General features: G+C 35.3%; 2 protein-coding genes across 2 annotated transcripts in view; both read left to right on the plus strand.

Moving 5' to 3' along the window:
- The window catches only part of CENPK (centromere protein K), a 56,690-nt gene extending 42,941 nt beyond the window's left edge, over nt 1-13,749 (plus strand). The window contains exons 10-11 of the mRNA XM_027101017.1: nt 634-678; nt 13,637-13,749. Coding sequence (XP_026956818.1) covers nt 634-678; nt 13,637-13,666 — 75 coding nt within the window. The 3' untranslated portion in view covers nt 13,667-13,749. The remainder of the gene's footprint in view (nt 1-633; nt 679-13,636) is intronic.
- ADAMTS6 (ADAM metallopeptidase with thrombospondin type 1 motif 6) overlaps nt 6,057-16,771 on the plus strand; it is a 274,021-nt gene continuing 263,306 nt past the window's right edge. Inside the window, exons 1-3 of the mRNA XM_027101008.1 lie at nt 6,057-6,750; nt 13,637-14,011; nt 16,222-16,586. Of these exons, the coding sequence (XP_026956809.1) occupies nt 13,915-14,011; nt 16,222-16,586 (462 nt within the window). The 5' untranslated portion in view covers nt 6,057-6,750; nt 13,637-13,914. The remainder of the gene's footprint in view (nt 6,751-13,636; nt 14,012-16,221; nt 16,587-16,771) is intronic.

Genomic DNA, 16,771 nt, shown 5'->3' on the forward strand with positions numbered 1-16,771 from the left:
CTTTCTTTCTTTCTTTCTTTCTTTCTTTCTTTCTTTCTTTCTTTCTTCTCTCTCTCTCTCTCCCCCCCTCCCCCTCTCTCTCCCTCCCTCCCTCCCTCCCTCTCTCTCCCTATCTCTCTCACACTCTCTCTCTCTCTCCCTCCCTCCCTCCCTCCTTCCCTTCCTTCCTTTCTTTCTTCATTCATTTTTGGCTGCATTGGGTCTTCATTGCTGCTCGTGCGCTTTCTCTACTTGTGGCAAGCAGGGACTACTCTTCGTTGTGGTGCGCAGGCTTCTCATTGAGTGGCTTCTCTTGTTGTGGAGCACGGGATTTAGGAGTGTGGTCTTCAGTAGTTGTGGCACGCAGGCTCAGTAGTTGTGGCTTGCAGGCTCTAGAGCACAGGCTCAGCAGTTGTGGAACATGGGCTTAGTTGCTCCGTGGCATGCAGGATCACCCCAGACGAGGGCTCAAACCCGTGTCTCCTGCATTGGCAGGCGGATTCCCAACCACTGAGCCACCAGGGAAGTACTAGCAGGTGTTAACATTTTATGATAATAATTCAGGTTGTTTTGTTTCTCAAACAAAATTTTATAGATTTAGTTGATTCTCACTTTGTGCTCCTCCTTAATTGCATCCTCTTCTTTCTCTGCCAGGTAACTATGATCAAGATACCATATGTTCTTCCTCTGCATACTTTGGTAAGTTTGAGATATATATTTGGTGTTAAAAATATTTATAATTAAAACTTTATATAAATTATCATATATATACAGCCTATCCCAGTTTGAATCATAATGTATCCTATTGCAGCATTTCAAATTAATGTTATATAATTTACCCATGTTGACATGTGTGGATTTTGTTCATCATTTAACTGCCAAATAATACTCCATTGTAGAAATGGATCACAGCTGTTTTGTCCCCTATTGATAATCATTTAGGTTGTTTCCATTTATTCACTGCTACACATAGTGTTGCCTTAATTATTAATGGGGATTCTCATGTGCAAGAATCTTGTAAGGTTATATATTTAAAAATGAAATAGCTGGGTCAAAGATGCACATCTTCCTCTGTATTAGATATTGCCAAATTTGTTCTTTGTGGTGTTTGCACTTAATTTACACTTCCATCAATGCTATGTTAGATATCACCTCACACCAGTCAGAATGGCCATCATCAAAAAGTCTACAAACAATAAATGCTGGAGAGAGTGTCAAGAAAAGGGGACCCTCCTACACTGTTGGTGGGAATGTAAATTGGTGCAGCCACTATGGAGAACAGTATGGAGGTTCCTTAAAAAACTAAAAACAGAGCTACCATATGATCCTGCAATCCCACTCCTGGGCATATATATGAAGAAAACTATAATTCAGAAGGATACATGCACCCACAATGTTCGTTGCAGCACTGTTTTCAATAGCCAAGACATGGAAGCAACCTAAATGTCTATCGACAGATGAATGGATAAAGAAGATGTGGTATATATATACAATGGAATATTACTCAACCATTAAAAAGAATGAAATGATGCTATTTGCAGCAACATGGATGGACGTGGAGATAATCATACTAAGTGAAGTTAAGTCAGACAGAGAAAGACAAATATCATATATCACTTATATGCAGAATCTAAAAAAAATGATACAAATGAACTTATTTACAAAACAGAAACGGACTCACAGACTTAGAGGATGAACTTACAGTTACCAGGGAGGGAGGGTGGGTAGGTGGGATAGATTGGGAGTTTGGGATTGACATATACACACTGCTATATTTAAAACAGATAACCAAAAAGGACCTACTGTATAGCATAGGGCACTTTGCTCAATATTCTGTAATAACCTAAATGGGAAAAGAACTTGGAAAAAGAATAGATACATGTATATGTATAACTGAATCACTTTGCTGTATACCTGAAACTAACACAACATTGTTAATCAACTATACTCCAGTATAAAATAAAAATTAAAATAAATAAATAAATAAATAAGAAAAAAAGAAAGGGAAAAAACCAAACAACAATATACTAGATATTCCATTTGCCCAATCCTCCCAAACAGTTGCTATTATCAAATTTTAACATTTTTGCCACTCTGATGAAAGAGAAACATTTCCATTTCCATGATTGCTAGCAAAATTGAACATTTCATTCTCATTTATTCGTCATTAGGTTTTTTCTCCTTCAACTCTCCTGTTTATGCCATTTTCTTATTTTTTATTTTTTTGGGGCTGTCCCTTATAGATTTGTGAGAGTTCCTTCAATATTCTCGATATTTATTATGATTCATTTATATGTGTTACAAATTTTTCTCCCACTTTCTGGCTTATATTTTCACTTTTTAATGTTTTTAAAATTTTCATTTAATAAATTTAAACTTATCAATCTTTTCCTTTATGCTTTGAGCCTTTGCACATTACTTAAGAAACCCTATAATAGTCTTTCAAAAGATTAGAAAATATTTATTTTAACTATGTCAAATTCAAATCCAGTCTCATTGAAAGAATAAAATATTTTGTGTATTGAATCTGGTTTTAATGTCTGGGAGGTAAATTCAAAACTCATCATCTTTAGAGATAGTCACCTGCTCCAATTTAATAATTTCAAACAAGCATAAAATCAGAATTCTTCATCTCATTTTTTTCTGAAAATACAAGAGAACAGTCTAATTTTAAGACATGCCTTGGTTTTTAACTAAAAAAAAATTAAAGTGCATGCTAATATATTAAAAAATTGTAAGGTAGAAGTTTATTCTTACCTGTAAAATGTTCTCAGTCCCTATTCTTTGACTCTCAGTCTCTTCTGCCTTTCTGTTTCTCAGTCTCTGAAATAAATACACACATGCATTCAGGCATACATATATACAAGTTCCTTCCTCTCCCATATTTCCACTTATTCCATCTTTGATTTCCTGAAAGGGCCCATTCATTTATATTTAATTTGATTTCTAAAGACTGATAGCAAAGCTTTTTTTAGGTAGGGGGTTTCCTATCACCTCCACTTTGCCCATAATCTTCATTTCTTTTTTAAATTTATTTTTATTTATTTTTTTAAAGCCAAGGTGTCTCCCACTGAGAGGTGAGTGCTTTAATTGTATACACTCTTTTTCTATTCTTTTCCATTACGGTTTATCACAGGATGTTGAATGTAGTTCCCTGTGCTATACAGTAGGACCGGGTTGTTTATCCATTCTATATGTAATAGTTTGCATCTACCAAACCCCAAACTCCCAGTCCATCCCTCCCCCATCCCCACACCCCCTTCATTTCTTAATTAAACAGAGAATGAGAAGGAAAGCTGGAGGAAAATTTTTTCAAAGAATTTCTATTGCAACTTAAATTCATTCAGGGTTTGATTTAAATTTGTTTCATATAATTCAATTAAGAAATAATGCCTGTGTAGTGCACTAAAACACTTCCATGCTGTATATAATATTAGGATGGCAAGATATTAATATAGCATTTGTATTGCAAGATAAGAAATGAGGAGGAGCCAATAGATTGAGTTAGACGGTTACATGGGTAGGTTCTGTTTGTGAAAATTCATTACACAAAACTTTTCATCAAATTATATATTTATGTACTTTATGAATATTCTACTTCAATAAGAAGTTTTTAAAGACATAAGAGATCAACCTAATGCAATGTATAGATCCTGATTCCAATAAAAATGTTTTTTTTAAACCTTTATTTGCAATTGAGGAAATCTATTTGACAAAATTAAGGAATTATTATTGTTTTAAGAGTCATAGTGGTATAGTAGTGGTTATTTTTTTAGTCCTTATAGTTTAGAAATACAGGTAAATATTTAATGGATGCAACAGAATGTTATCTGACATTGGCTTTAAGGTAATCCAGTGGGGTGGAACAAGTAATGGGGAAAAACTGGTCTGGTTTGACACTTATTGAAACTGGATAATGGATACATTGAGATTCATTGTACTATTTTTCTTCTTTTGAATGTGTCTGAATTTTCTGTAATGCAGTGAAAATGTACACTTACACACACACATATACACACATACAAAGTTAAATTGAGAATTCATCAATTCTCATGCTGATAATTTTTCACCCTAACTCATAGTTTTTCTTGATTTAGTCATTTGGAGAAAAGGAATCTCTGGGAAATTTTTCATTACTCTGTTTAGACACAGGATGGCACTCTTTGAATAAGTAATTAGCCAAAGTCCACTTCTCATTGAATAAGCTCCTTTCCTTTACAATGCTGCTACTTCCTAAGGTAGTTTGTCTTAGTTGAGAGTAAAAACTTTTCAGTCAGCTTATACAGATGATTACTACTCACACATTAATTTTAGTTTTCTCTGCTGGCTATGTCTATCTACTACCAGTTTTTAAAAAATTCAGGATAAGTTTCAACAACTATTTAAAGGGTGGTTTGATGCTAAACCAGCTCTGTGCCCACACTTATTTTTAGTATTTACAACTATTGCTATGAGATTAGCCATCTTGTGTATTTTAATGCAAATATCTATATCTATATATCTATATCCATATCTCTCCATGTGAATCACCTTTATTTAAAACTGTCAATTCCAACCACAGGTCATATTTCTACATTTTGAATAGAATTGAGCTAGATACTACAGATTAAGGTCAAGGTGAGGACTATTGACTGTGGACAGATGCTTTCCCCTTTCAGTCCTCAAAAAAGAATGGAAATAACTGTATTCTTGGATGTTCTCAGTCTGATTCATGCCTTCTTTTAGCCAACTATTCATGTATTCACCAGAAGAATTACACCTACTACCTCCGGTGTAGGAAGGAAAAAAAAATCAAATAAGCAATAATGTTAACAGAAGCTTGAAACTTAAGAGCTGGTATTCATAAAGGTCCTCCTCCCTGTCCCCTTCCCTCCGGTCCAATTCCCCTTTCTGGTTCTGGCCATCGGAAATTGACTTGGCGTTAACTGCTGGAATTTCAAGGCGTCAATTACGAGCCCCTCCCCCCCGCCCCCCCGTCGGAAACTTTTAAACCTCTCCCTACCCTACTCTCAACCGTAGAGGCAGATAAATGATGCAGCAGATTACACCGCTGAAAGGCAACATTTGTCCTGAGCTATTTTCACATTTTTTCCTGTTTCCGATTTGTGTGCCAGACTTTGTTTGCTTGCTTAGGACATGGAAAACATATTTGGGCATTTCCCCACAGTTTAATGCTAGTAGCTTTCTCCCAGCAAATGAAAGTGAAAGTGCTACGTAGTAGCCGTGTTTTATCCTTAAAGTATGGACTGGCAGCTGGTGTGTATGGAGTTGGGGGGGAGGGGTGGGATTGGGAAGCTTGAAAAACCAGTTTTGAGGTTTTGTTTGTTTATCTTGAGATAGTAGCAGGGTTCCTGCCCCCCCACCCACCCTTGGGGTCTGATTTAGAACTTATTTTCATTTGGGCAGTCATTGAAGTTTCATTCAACATACTGTATTAAAAAAAATACGCTCCACTTGTAGCTTTCCCCGGTTGCACTTTAAAACACCATCCAGTCTCACCCTCATCTGGAAATAATGCAAGCTTCTCTCTCTTCCCCCGCCCCCCCTCCCCCACTTCTACTTTTTTTTTTTTTTTTCTTCTAAAGCCCCGCATAACCTGAAGTCAGTAATCAGATGGAAAGTGTGCTGGTCTTAGTTTATTTTAGTCTACTTTCCCTTTTGGTGGCAATTTTACTTGTTGAGGCATATTAGAAAACAAACAAACAAACAAAAAAAGGCATTTTGTGCACATGTAGCTACCGAGTCTTGAAATCTGCCACTGATTGAAGTTTACTATAGTTTCCTCAAACACACTGTTTATGTGCAACTTTTAACATTATTGTTGCGTGGACTTTAAAAAAAAATACACGGAGAAGGGCACTACAGATCTTAACAGTGACATTAGTTCATCTAAAGCCATTCATCCTCCCTCCCCCTTCCCTCTTCCAAGAAACAACTAATCACAAACCAGGCTAGAATTTCTAAAAGAGGTTAGAGGAGGAGGAGGAAAAGAGGCGGAGTGGGGAAGGGGATTGAGGTTAGAAGGGCCAGAATTTCTCTCATTCACAGGGTGGAAAAGTTGACATTGTCTAAACCCTTCTGAATGGCTGGTAGTTGGTTACCCCGATTGTACCTCTACCTCCCCTCCCCCTCCACGTGACGACCCAGGACACATGCGCACCCGACGCAGCCCGGCACATCTGCAGACTGACGTCAGTGTGCTCTGCCTCCGAGGAAAAGCTGCCAAAATTTTCTACTGCTGCAATTCAAGTTGGCTGGGGGCCGGTAGTGAGATCTAGGGCTACTTCAACAAAACTTTGCTGCCCTTCCTGCTCCTCTTGTCTTCTTTTCTCCTGATACCTTTTGATGCTCTTCACATGTTATTTGCATAGCAAAGGCACTAAGCTGTCCAGGAAGAGAGGGCACCACTTCCACCCCCAATAAGTCTTTTTTTTCCCTTCCTTCCTTTCTTTTTTTTCTTCCCCCCCCTTTTTTTTTTTGGAGGGAGGGGGTGCGGGAGAGAAAGGGGGTTTGCAAAGGCAGCATCTCAGGATGATAGCCTGGATGTATTGAAGGCATCTCTTTTTCTGCCAAATCGGAAAGTCCGTTCTCTAAAGCCCGGGTTAGCCAGACTATAGGGTTTTATTCTGGCTGCAGAATAACTAACTCACTGCTGTGGCTTTGCAAAGGGGGGCAGAAAAAAAAAAAAAGAGGAGAGGGAGTACGTGAGTCGTCCAGTGCAATCTCTATTGTTTGAAACTTACTTTTTATCAGAATTTGAAGATGAAAACGGTAAGGAAGACTTCACAATATTCAATGAAACCTTTTTTTTTTTTTTTAAATTAAAACTTGTGCTTTGCTTGTCTTCCGAATAACGCGTAGGAAACTTTTTTCTGTGTGGTTTTTTTTTTCTTTTTTTTCTTTTTTTTTTTTTTTTTTAAATGGCAATGAGTGAGCTTGACTGAACTCATTTTACAGATAGAAATCTTTTAACTCCAGACTAGTCGGGGGTTGGAGAATTCTGGGTCTTGCAAATATTTTATGATGCAAAAAAATATACGTTTATTATACAAATAGACATGTTTTGTGAAGTATGACTTGATGATGATTTTTGTGGTCTTTAATCACCAAATAGTAATCGGGAAAGTAATAATGATGTGTATTTTAATCTGATTTTCAGTTTTCTTAAAGAAAAACCTTCTGCATTTTATAGTTTCAAGTCAGTGTCTTAAGTAGTCAGACAAGTGCATATTTTATGCCTGGGCTCAGAGGGCAGAATTAATGTGGTAGCTATAGTCCCGATGCTCTAGATATGTTAAGCTCTTAATAGGCTAATCAAAGAGATGGAAATGTGTGTTTTTGATTTACTTTTGGCCACTTGGGACGTGCTAGACTCATAACCCTCCGGAGCCTTGAATATCGGGTATGTCTGTATATATGGTATATGGGATCAAAGTTCAAAGATTGGGGAGGGGTTTGTGCTGGAGGGTTTATTGGAAAGCTGCCTTCAGATAATGTGTACTACAATTCCTGTCTTTGGTAATTTCTTTCCTTGTTGTACTGGAGGCAAAGAGAGCAAGAGAGTGAGAAAGCGCACTGAGAGGGAACAAGAGAGTGAGTTTCTTACTCTTGTTTTTATTTGAGCTGCCGGTGCAACGCGTTTGGGCCAAATGCCAACTGTCTGGGTCACACGCGTTTTATCCAAATAGATTTAGCGCTGCTGTCTGGAAATGGGCTGCTGAATGTTAACTTTAGGATCAACTCAACCAGGGCAGCTCAGACTGTTACCCTCTGTCTGGGTGAAGTGGGATGGGGGTGGGTGGGCGAGGGTGTGCAGAACGAGGGAGGAAAGGGGAAACTGAACTATTGCTTGGAACTTTTAAAAACACACTGGAGTGTGATTTCCAACATATTCCTTTAGGTTCAAATTTCTTGGACAATTTTTTTTTCCTTTCCTTTTTTAGCTTATGTTGATTAGACTGAAACTTAGATGTGTGAATGATAGCTCTCAAAATTCATGACAGAGAAAGAAAGGTAACATAAAACTGGTGTAGTTGAAATTGAGAAAATTAATTTTGAGAGATAATTGTTTTCCTGTGTTTCACCAAAGTGGTAGCTGCAGTTCTGGTTTATATTAATTTAGTGTTTATATGTGATCATTGGTGTTTTGGGCTTTTAAGGAATAGCTGTAGAGGCAAATAAGTTGATTTCAAACAAATCAACTTCATTCATTTCTCACAAATGGCGGCAAATGAAATCTGTATGGTGGTATTAATATTTTTGTGATTCTCAAGGGCAAAAACCTCTACCCTCAAGACCTGAAATACTTTAATATTTTTCATGACTGGGCCAATACGTGTAAGATTAATTCCTACTCTTGTCTACTCTTACCACTTCCTCTTCATTTCCTTGGCAACCATTAGTAACTACTAGTGGATGGGCCTCTATGCCAAATCTTACCCTACGTGTGACTTTCGTGAGAGAATAAAGAGAGTTAACATATTAAGAGAGTTAGTAGCACATTCTTTGGAACATTTGGTGGGGGAAGAGTAAAAGGTGGAAGAAGTGGTTAGCTCTCTTGGTTCTACCAAAGGGCATAGCTGATTATCAACATTTTGAGCTAACGTCAAGAGAAAAAGGTGTTTCTGTTTTTCAGGAGAGAAGTTATAATACGGATAACGTATATTTAACTTGCCATCTGGAAAAAAACAGTTTGGGACTATATGTAATTTTGGCCTTGATTTTTGTAGAATAATATTTTGTATTTTTGCTTTTGGCTTATTTGCTTTTCTTGTTAGTAAGTTTTAAGTTTCTTTAACTGTACCTTTCCTCGGAAACCAAACTTGCAAAATTTATATCTGATCTGGAAACTTTTGTACTTCAAGCCTTGGCATATGGTAGGTGACAATAAATATTTGTTGAGTGAATAAATGGAAAATGAGATGAAAAGTTAATTTTCACATATAAAAATTGAGTACCTGAAGGAAGCATAGTATTGTTGCTTCCTCTGTGAAGACGAAATCGGCTTTAAAAGAAATATCCAGAGTTAAGATGAATGAAAGAAGTCGAGAAGGATGTTATACATGTTCTTTAGCTCCATAATGATAGTTCATGAAAGGAAATTGTTACTTGGCTACTCCTAGATCATTTGAGTGGGAAGTAAAGATGATAGAGGAAAAAGACAAGTAAGTACCCTTCAACAAGGGCAGACTACTGAGGGAATCACTAAAGTGCAAGTTGTCTGATCTTATTTCTACTTAGTGTAGCTTTGATCCATGGAAGCTGTTAAATGATCCCTTAACTCTACTGGTTGGTGCATTTGTCTTAGGGAAAAACGCCTATGTGAAATCAATGTAAAGTGGAAGTTTTGATTCTGTTTTCAAATTTAAAATAGTTGTGAGCCCAGTTACCATGACTTAAATTCTTTACTGTTTGCTCTAAAAGACAATACAATCTAGTTGATTGATTCCATCATCATATCCAACCATTCCACATTTAAGGGAAGGAGGAACATGAAACTTTTTGAAGGAAGGCTTTTGAAAAGTGATGAGTCAGATAACAAGGCGAAGGGGACTAATATTTATTTAACCATTAAAATGAAGTATGTGAACACTTTACATCATGTGTAATCTAGGAAACATCTCATCTATAAAAGTTAAGTAACCTGTAGTCAAGACAGGACTCAAAACCTTTGTGCTTTCCACAGCTTAATGCTTCTGCTGTACAATGTAAGGAGTTAATGCATTATGATTTCTGGGTAATTATGTACTATTTTAATATCAATCTGGATTTTGGAAACTATATCTGGATACGTTAGTACCTATACATATTTGTTTATGATGTCCAGATTAACTTCTTCAGTAGGTATCAGAAAGTAGTTTCACCCTTTCATTTTTATTGTGTAGGTAACTAAGAGTGGTTAGATATGGTAGTTGTTGTTGTTTTTAGTTGAACTTGAGCCCACTCGTTTACTTATTGTTAAGTTTCCTCACTGGCATTAGAGGCTTGAAAAATGTGGGAAAGGAAGGAAGGAGTGAGAAAGGAGAAAGAAACTCCAATTTATTGAGTGCCCATGTGCCAGATACTGTAGCTAGTGGTGGAACCAAGGCTGTAGCTCTGGTTTGTTTAACTTCAAAGCTCCTGCCCTTTCTATTATGCATCAGTGCTCTTTTTACTGCAGGTCCTTAAATCAAATGTTAGTGTACTTTTGACCAGGTAGTTACATACTACCTTTTCTTTCAAGGCTACTGGCTTACTTAACTTGGGCATTTATAGGACAGTGCTAGTAATGTTAAGAGTGGAGGTTAAAAAACTGTGAAGAGCAGGAAATTTCTCAAGGGGAAAAAAAGAGTTGTTCCCTAAACCCAGGTAATTATATTGTAAGTTTGTCAGTTTCAGAGCCCAGGAAAATAGGACAAAAGGATGAATGTGATTCAGTACAAATCTGTCACCACTACTAGAAATTAACTCGAATGTGTTAATTATATATTCCTCTTTAAAGGAAGATTAAAGTATATGAGGGACTCACTTAATGTCAGACATTTTTATGTAAAACACTCAAGTGATCTGAAAAAAAAATGAAGAGTAAATGTTCATGAAGCAACTGTTAAGGAGCTGGAGACTGTACATAAGTAGGTTGGGAATCAAGATAACTGGATTATTTTCTTTACCGTTGACCCTTGAACAACACTGGTTTGAACTGCAAGTCCACATATATAAGGATTTTTTTCAATAATAATACTACAGTAATACACTATCCTTGATTGGTTGAATCTGTTATGGAGAAACCATGTGTGTAGAGGGCCAACTGTAGGTAATATTCAGATTTTTGCAGAAGGTCAGTACCCCTGGCTCACATGTTGTTCAAGGGTCAACTGTGTTGTTATTGAATGACGGTGTGATTTAATCTCTTTATAGATTCTTGCCTGTGAAAAGACATATACTGCCTGTTGTTTTGCCTAAATCATTGTAGAAGAAATTTTGAGATGAAACAGTTATTGTGTATCAAGTTGCTTAAAATTTCATGTTAATTAACGTATCATTTATGAATATCTATTTTGATACTGGTTGTATGCAACTGCTATTGTATATTTAAGTTACAGTGACTTAAAATGGAAGCGTGATATAATAGAAAGAATTTAGACTTTAGAGTCAGATAGTCTTATGTACGACTCTGGGCTCTGCTGTTTTCAAGCTATGTGGCCACTATGAGCTTCAGCTTCTTTACCTGTAAATTGGCAGCTGTATTAGTTATCAATTGGTGCAAAGAATATCACCATAAACTTAGTGGCTTAAAACAACACACATTTATTAACTAACAGTTTCTGTGGTTCAGGAGTCTGGGCATGGCTTAGCTCTATCTTGTGCTTCAGAGTCTCTCACGGGGCTGCAGTCAAGGTGTTGGCAAGGACTAAGGTCACCACAGAACACTTGATTGGGGAGGCATATGCTTCTAAGCTCACATATTCAGGATTTAGTTTCTTGCAAGCTATTGCATTGAGGGCCTCATTTCCTAGCCAGTGGTTATCTGAAGGCTGCTCTCAGTTCCTTGCCATGTGAGCCTCTCCATATGGCAGTTTGTTTCATCAAAGCCCGACAAGGGAGTCTACTGTTAAGATGAAGTCAGAATCTGTTGTAATCTAATCATTGAAGTGACATCCCCTCACCTTTGCGGTATTATATTAGTTAGGATCAAATTACTCAAAGGAAGGGGGTTACAGAAGGGCATGGATTTTAGGAGGAACGATCATTGGGGCCATCTTCCTGACACAGGGACAATAATACCTGCTTTACAAGATTGCTGTGAATATTAAAAGAAGTAACATATATTTAAAGTTCTCTTTATTTTTGGACCTGACCTTAAACTACCTTTCTAGATATTATTACCTGTTAGTCTTCTGCGTAGGAACCAAACTTACTATTATTACTAATAATATTTTCCATTTTTTTCTTTCCATCTAGACTTTGTGGACTCTGTTTCTTTAATTTGTAATGGTTGCCCCCAGAAGTTTGACTTGTGAAATTCTGTTCATCTTCCAGAGTCTATCTGAAATGTTACTTTTTTTCATAAACTTTCCTTCACCCATCAGACTCAGAAGTCATCTCCCTCATCTGATCTCCTCTAATACCTTTTATAACTTTATTATGGCATATATCAGCCTGTCTTGAGTTTTTTCTTTGTTCCTTAGATTATGAGTTCCTAAAGGGCAAAGATTGCGTCTTAATCTTTTCTTATCCCCATGTTATTATAGCATCATTTTTAAAACATTGTAAAACAACAGTTTTTGATTAATGAATTAGTTTTTCCAAGGTTTAGCAGTTTAATAATTTATAGACACAGATGTAAGGAACTTTAAATGGTTGTGGTTGTTTTATATGTTGTAATAACAATATTTCTAGCACTATAGGGAATGAAGTATTCCAAATAAGTTAAGTTTACAGTTAATCTTAAATATCCTTTAATATCCCTAAATTGATTTTATTCTAATCACTATTAATTAATTCATTCATTTACTCATCCATTTTTTTCAATCAACAAATATGTAAGGATTTATTATATGATAATCCCATGTATTAGGGTCTTGGGATGAAAATCTAGTATCTTTTGTATACTTCTCTGTCATAACAATAAGTTACATTATTAAAAGTAATTTAACCTTTTATTCCTGACTCAGGCATAGTATTTTGAATATCAGATATTCAGCTGTACCACAGTCGTAATATACAATATGAACTATTAAGCTACATAAGGGCTATTTGTCTTTAGCTCCAACTGTATTGCTTGGGCTTCTAAAACTACTTTGTAGTTTTTCCTCTTTTTTTGTCACGTTTGTGCTTTTACTGAGCTAGTTTCTAGTCCCGTTGTTATTTTCTTATTCTAAAGTGCTATGTGCTGGGAAATTAGGTAGCCAAGTATGTCAGTGTTCTGTATAAAACGTGAATTCATGGACTCTGAAATTGTAAGTCGAAAGAAAAGTACGTGAGATGGGACATGAAATCTGTTGTGATACCTGAATTGAATTTTTAAAACTTCTTTTCAGAAAATGAACTACTTTTCTTTACAGTTACATTCTAGATAGTTTAAATTGTCTCATATGTGTTGCTTTATGAGTCATAAAAGACTTCCAGATAAAGTCAAGGGTTACAGTAAATATGGTTCAACTTTTCAGAAGTTTAGTTTATGCTACTGAGTTTTCACAGACAGCTGCTTAATGCCACTGTGTATTTGTAGATCTACTCTGTAAGAAAAAAAAGATAGGTGCCTCATAAAGCAACAAATCAATCTCTGGACAGCAGTGTACTGAAAAGCATGTTAAGGAATGCAATCACATACTGTTTATCACTTTCACAAAATTATCTTTGTAAAGTCAGCCTAGTTTTTATTTTATCAAAAGGTTAGTCACTATACCCATACATTGTTATCTTCAAAGTTTTAAAAAGAATTTTTATAATCCTCTTCGGGTTCCTTCTTTGATTATTAAGTAGCTTTGGCATTATCCTGCTAACCATTTAGGTTTCTAATTTGGTATTTAGTCTTGTGAATGTTTATTTAAACTAAAGGACAACAATGGTTTGATTTAATTATGTTATTTTGTAGTATGTCCTTTGGCAAGCATTCAACGATATAGATCTGTCCATTCAGAATATTTTTCAGTTAACTTAAATTTTTTTTTTCTAGGTTAAAAAATGGCCATACTTTAGTGACTAATCAGCCTAATGCTCTGCTTGTGAAAATTTTACCATCATTATCTTTTTCATTTTGGACTGAGAAAATGAATCCAGATACAGAAGAAAGTACGGGATGTTGGAAAAAAATACCCGTTAAACAGTGGAATATCTAATAACTAATCTGCAAGAAGTATTAAAGAAATAAAATTGTTATGCTTCGATTTTGGCATGGTATTGACTCTCTAGCGCATAGGTAGCCCTCTAAAAAATCATCCAGTTTTCTAAATTATGGAAATTTTGTGGAAGACGTTGACCTGGATTTTGAGCCTCGTCATGGCTTCATCGGAATTTCATAGTGACCACAGGCTTTCATACAGTTCTCAAGGTAGGATTCCTGCTTTTGAAACTGACAAAAAAAACGTTGCTATTTATCTTACAAGAAAAGACTCTGAATATTTAGTTTGGATGAACATTTTCTTTGGGATGTATGCTGGTAGGAGCGGAGGCCTACTGTGTCAATTCAGTGCTAGTTTCATAAATGTTAATGACTCTAAAAGAGTTTGTTTAACTTGTCCTACTAGTATTTAATATCCAGTGCATTTTAGAGTTGACTGGTCTTTCTTAGAAGATGATACACCTAGGCCTCTTCCTCTGAATTCTAAACTTTAATAGGGTTACTCATTGCCAGTATTTACAGGCAAGGTCATGTTCAAAAGGAATCCAAAGGTTTTTCTTGCAAAAGAGCAAGAAAGCAGGCAAATTCTGATATAAGATCCTTCTAATATGGACCCTTAGTGGAAAAATATGTTTCCAAACTTAAGAATTCTGATATAAGGACTGGAAACTAGATAAAAGAGTAAGAGTTATAAGAAGTTCAACTTTTCAGATTCTAACCCATAGGTCCCTATAATTTTAATCTGTAAAATTGAACTTCATATCATAGAAAAGATCTTAACAGAGGTCCCAGGAGTGAAGGTCATTTTGTTTTCCATGGACCAGTCCAATTCTTATGGAATTATTGAAAGCATACCTTTTGGATTCTCCTCCCATGAATGTATAGTTCATTTTTTTGGTGCTGATGAGCCAGATTTTCAAGGCTATTATAGATTGATGTATATATCTAGAAGTCCATATGTACAAAATGTGGCTCTCAAAGTAGATCAACAAAGCCATAGCATTTAGTATAAACTCTTATTTATGAGAAGTGAAATAAATATTATTTTTCAGTTTTTTTTCCATTTGGTCATGGTTTCATGGGAGTTTATATTTGTGGATGAACTTCATGTGTAGACAGTGAAGCAATTTGCAGACATTTGGTTCCACCTTAGTGATAAACTTAGCTAAAGGAAGATGTGGTTAAGAAGGTAGATTGGTAATATTTAGTACACCTAAGTGAGGAAAATATATTTAATAGTCCTCTGAATTTTTTGTCAATCTGATAATTATTAAACAACTTTATTTTGATATAGTATACATACCATGTAATCACCCATTTAAAGTATACAATTCAGTGGTTTATAGTATATTCACAGAGTTGTACAACTATCATCACAAGCAATTTTAGAACATTTTCATTACCCAAAAAAGAAACTCTGAAATCATTGACAGTCACTCCCCAGTTCCCTCCAAACCAACTTACCCCCAGCCCTAGGCAACCTCTAACCTATTTCTCTCTGCAGAGATTTGCCTATTCTGTATATTTATATAAATGGAATTCTATGTGACTGGTTCCTTTCACTTAGCATAGTGTTTTTATAGTCTTAGATAATGAACTTTGATTATGAAGGCATTCACGTCATACCATGTATCAGTACTGCATTTCTTTCTGTTGTAGAATAATCTGTTGTATGAATATACCATGTATTATTATAACAATAATTATTATTGTTATAATTATTATTCATTTGTCAATTGATGGACATTTGGGTTATTTACCTCTTTTGGCTATTATGAATAATGCTGCTATGAACATTCATGTACAAGTTTTTGTGTTGATGTACATTTTCATTTCTCTTGTAAAAATACCTAAGAGTGGAATTGCTGGGTCAGGTGGTAGTTCCATGTTTAACTTTTTGAGGAACTGCCAGACCGTTTTCCAAAGTGGCTGCTGTATTTTACATTGTGACTGATAATTTTTAAAAAAAAGAAAAAAATTCTACAAGACTGTAGAGATTCTATATAAACTATTTTGGATAACTTTCATAAACATATTTTATCTGAATGAAATTCTGTTCTTTTACATATGTGTACTTTTCACTGTTTTTTGTTTCAATATAAAATATTCATATTTACTGTAGAATTTAGCTTTTAGAATTCATGTCTTTAAAATTAGATTTAAAAAAGAAAAATAGCCTTTCAAAATAATTTTAGAATTTTTTTTAAGGAATGGAATATTTGGAACTTAATTTATTTTGAGATTTTAAACTTCTGCTCTTTCGTTTTTGTTTAATATAACATTTTTTGTCCATACCTCACATATAATGATACATAGTTTTAAGCAATATAGTTGTTGTTTATACTGCTACTTCTTTGTTCTGTTAAATTTTCTTTTCTTCCATGTGTTTTTTCTGGATTCTCTGCCTTGTGATTACAAAGAGGAATTCCTGACTTATCTAGAACACTACCAGCTAACTATTCCAATAAGGGTTGATCAAAATGGAGCTTTTCTCAGCTTTACTGTGAAGAATGATAAGCACTCCAGGAGAAGACGGAGTATGGACCCTTTCGATCCACAACAGGCAGTATCTAAGTTATTTTTTAAACTTTCAGCCTATGGCAAGCACTTTCACCTAAACTTGACTCTCAACACAGATTTTGTGTCCAAACATTTTACAGTAGAATATTGGGGGAAAGATGGACCCCAGTGGAAACATGATTTTTTAGACAACTGTCATTACACAGGATACTTGCAAGATCAACATAGTACAACTAAAGTGGCTTTAAGCAACTGTGTTGGGTTGGTAAGTAGATGTTATAATTTTAAATTTCTGATGGGAAAATAAATTCACAATATAAATGTCTTTCCTCAGATTAATAAAATATATACATATATATACATATATATATGTGTGTGTGTGTGTGTATATATGTATATATATATATATATATATATATATATATATATATATATATATATACAGTTTAT

This window comes from Aethalodelphis obliquidens, unplaced genomic scaffold (assembly GCF_003676395.1).
Source record: "Aethalodelphis obliquidens isolate GAN/ISIS:26980383/991018 unplaced genomic scaffold, ASM367639v1 scaffold4, whole genome shotgun sequence".
Lineage (NCBI taxonomy): Eukaryota > Metazoa > Chordata > Mammalia > Artiodactyla > Delphinidae > Aethalodelphis > Aethalodelphis obliquidens.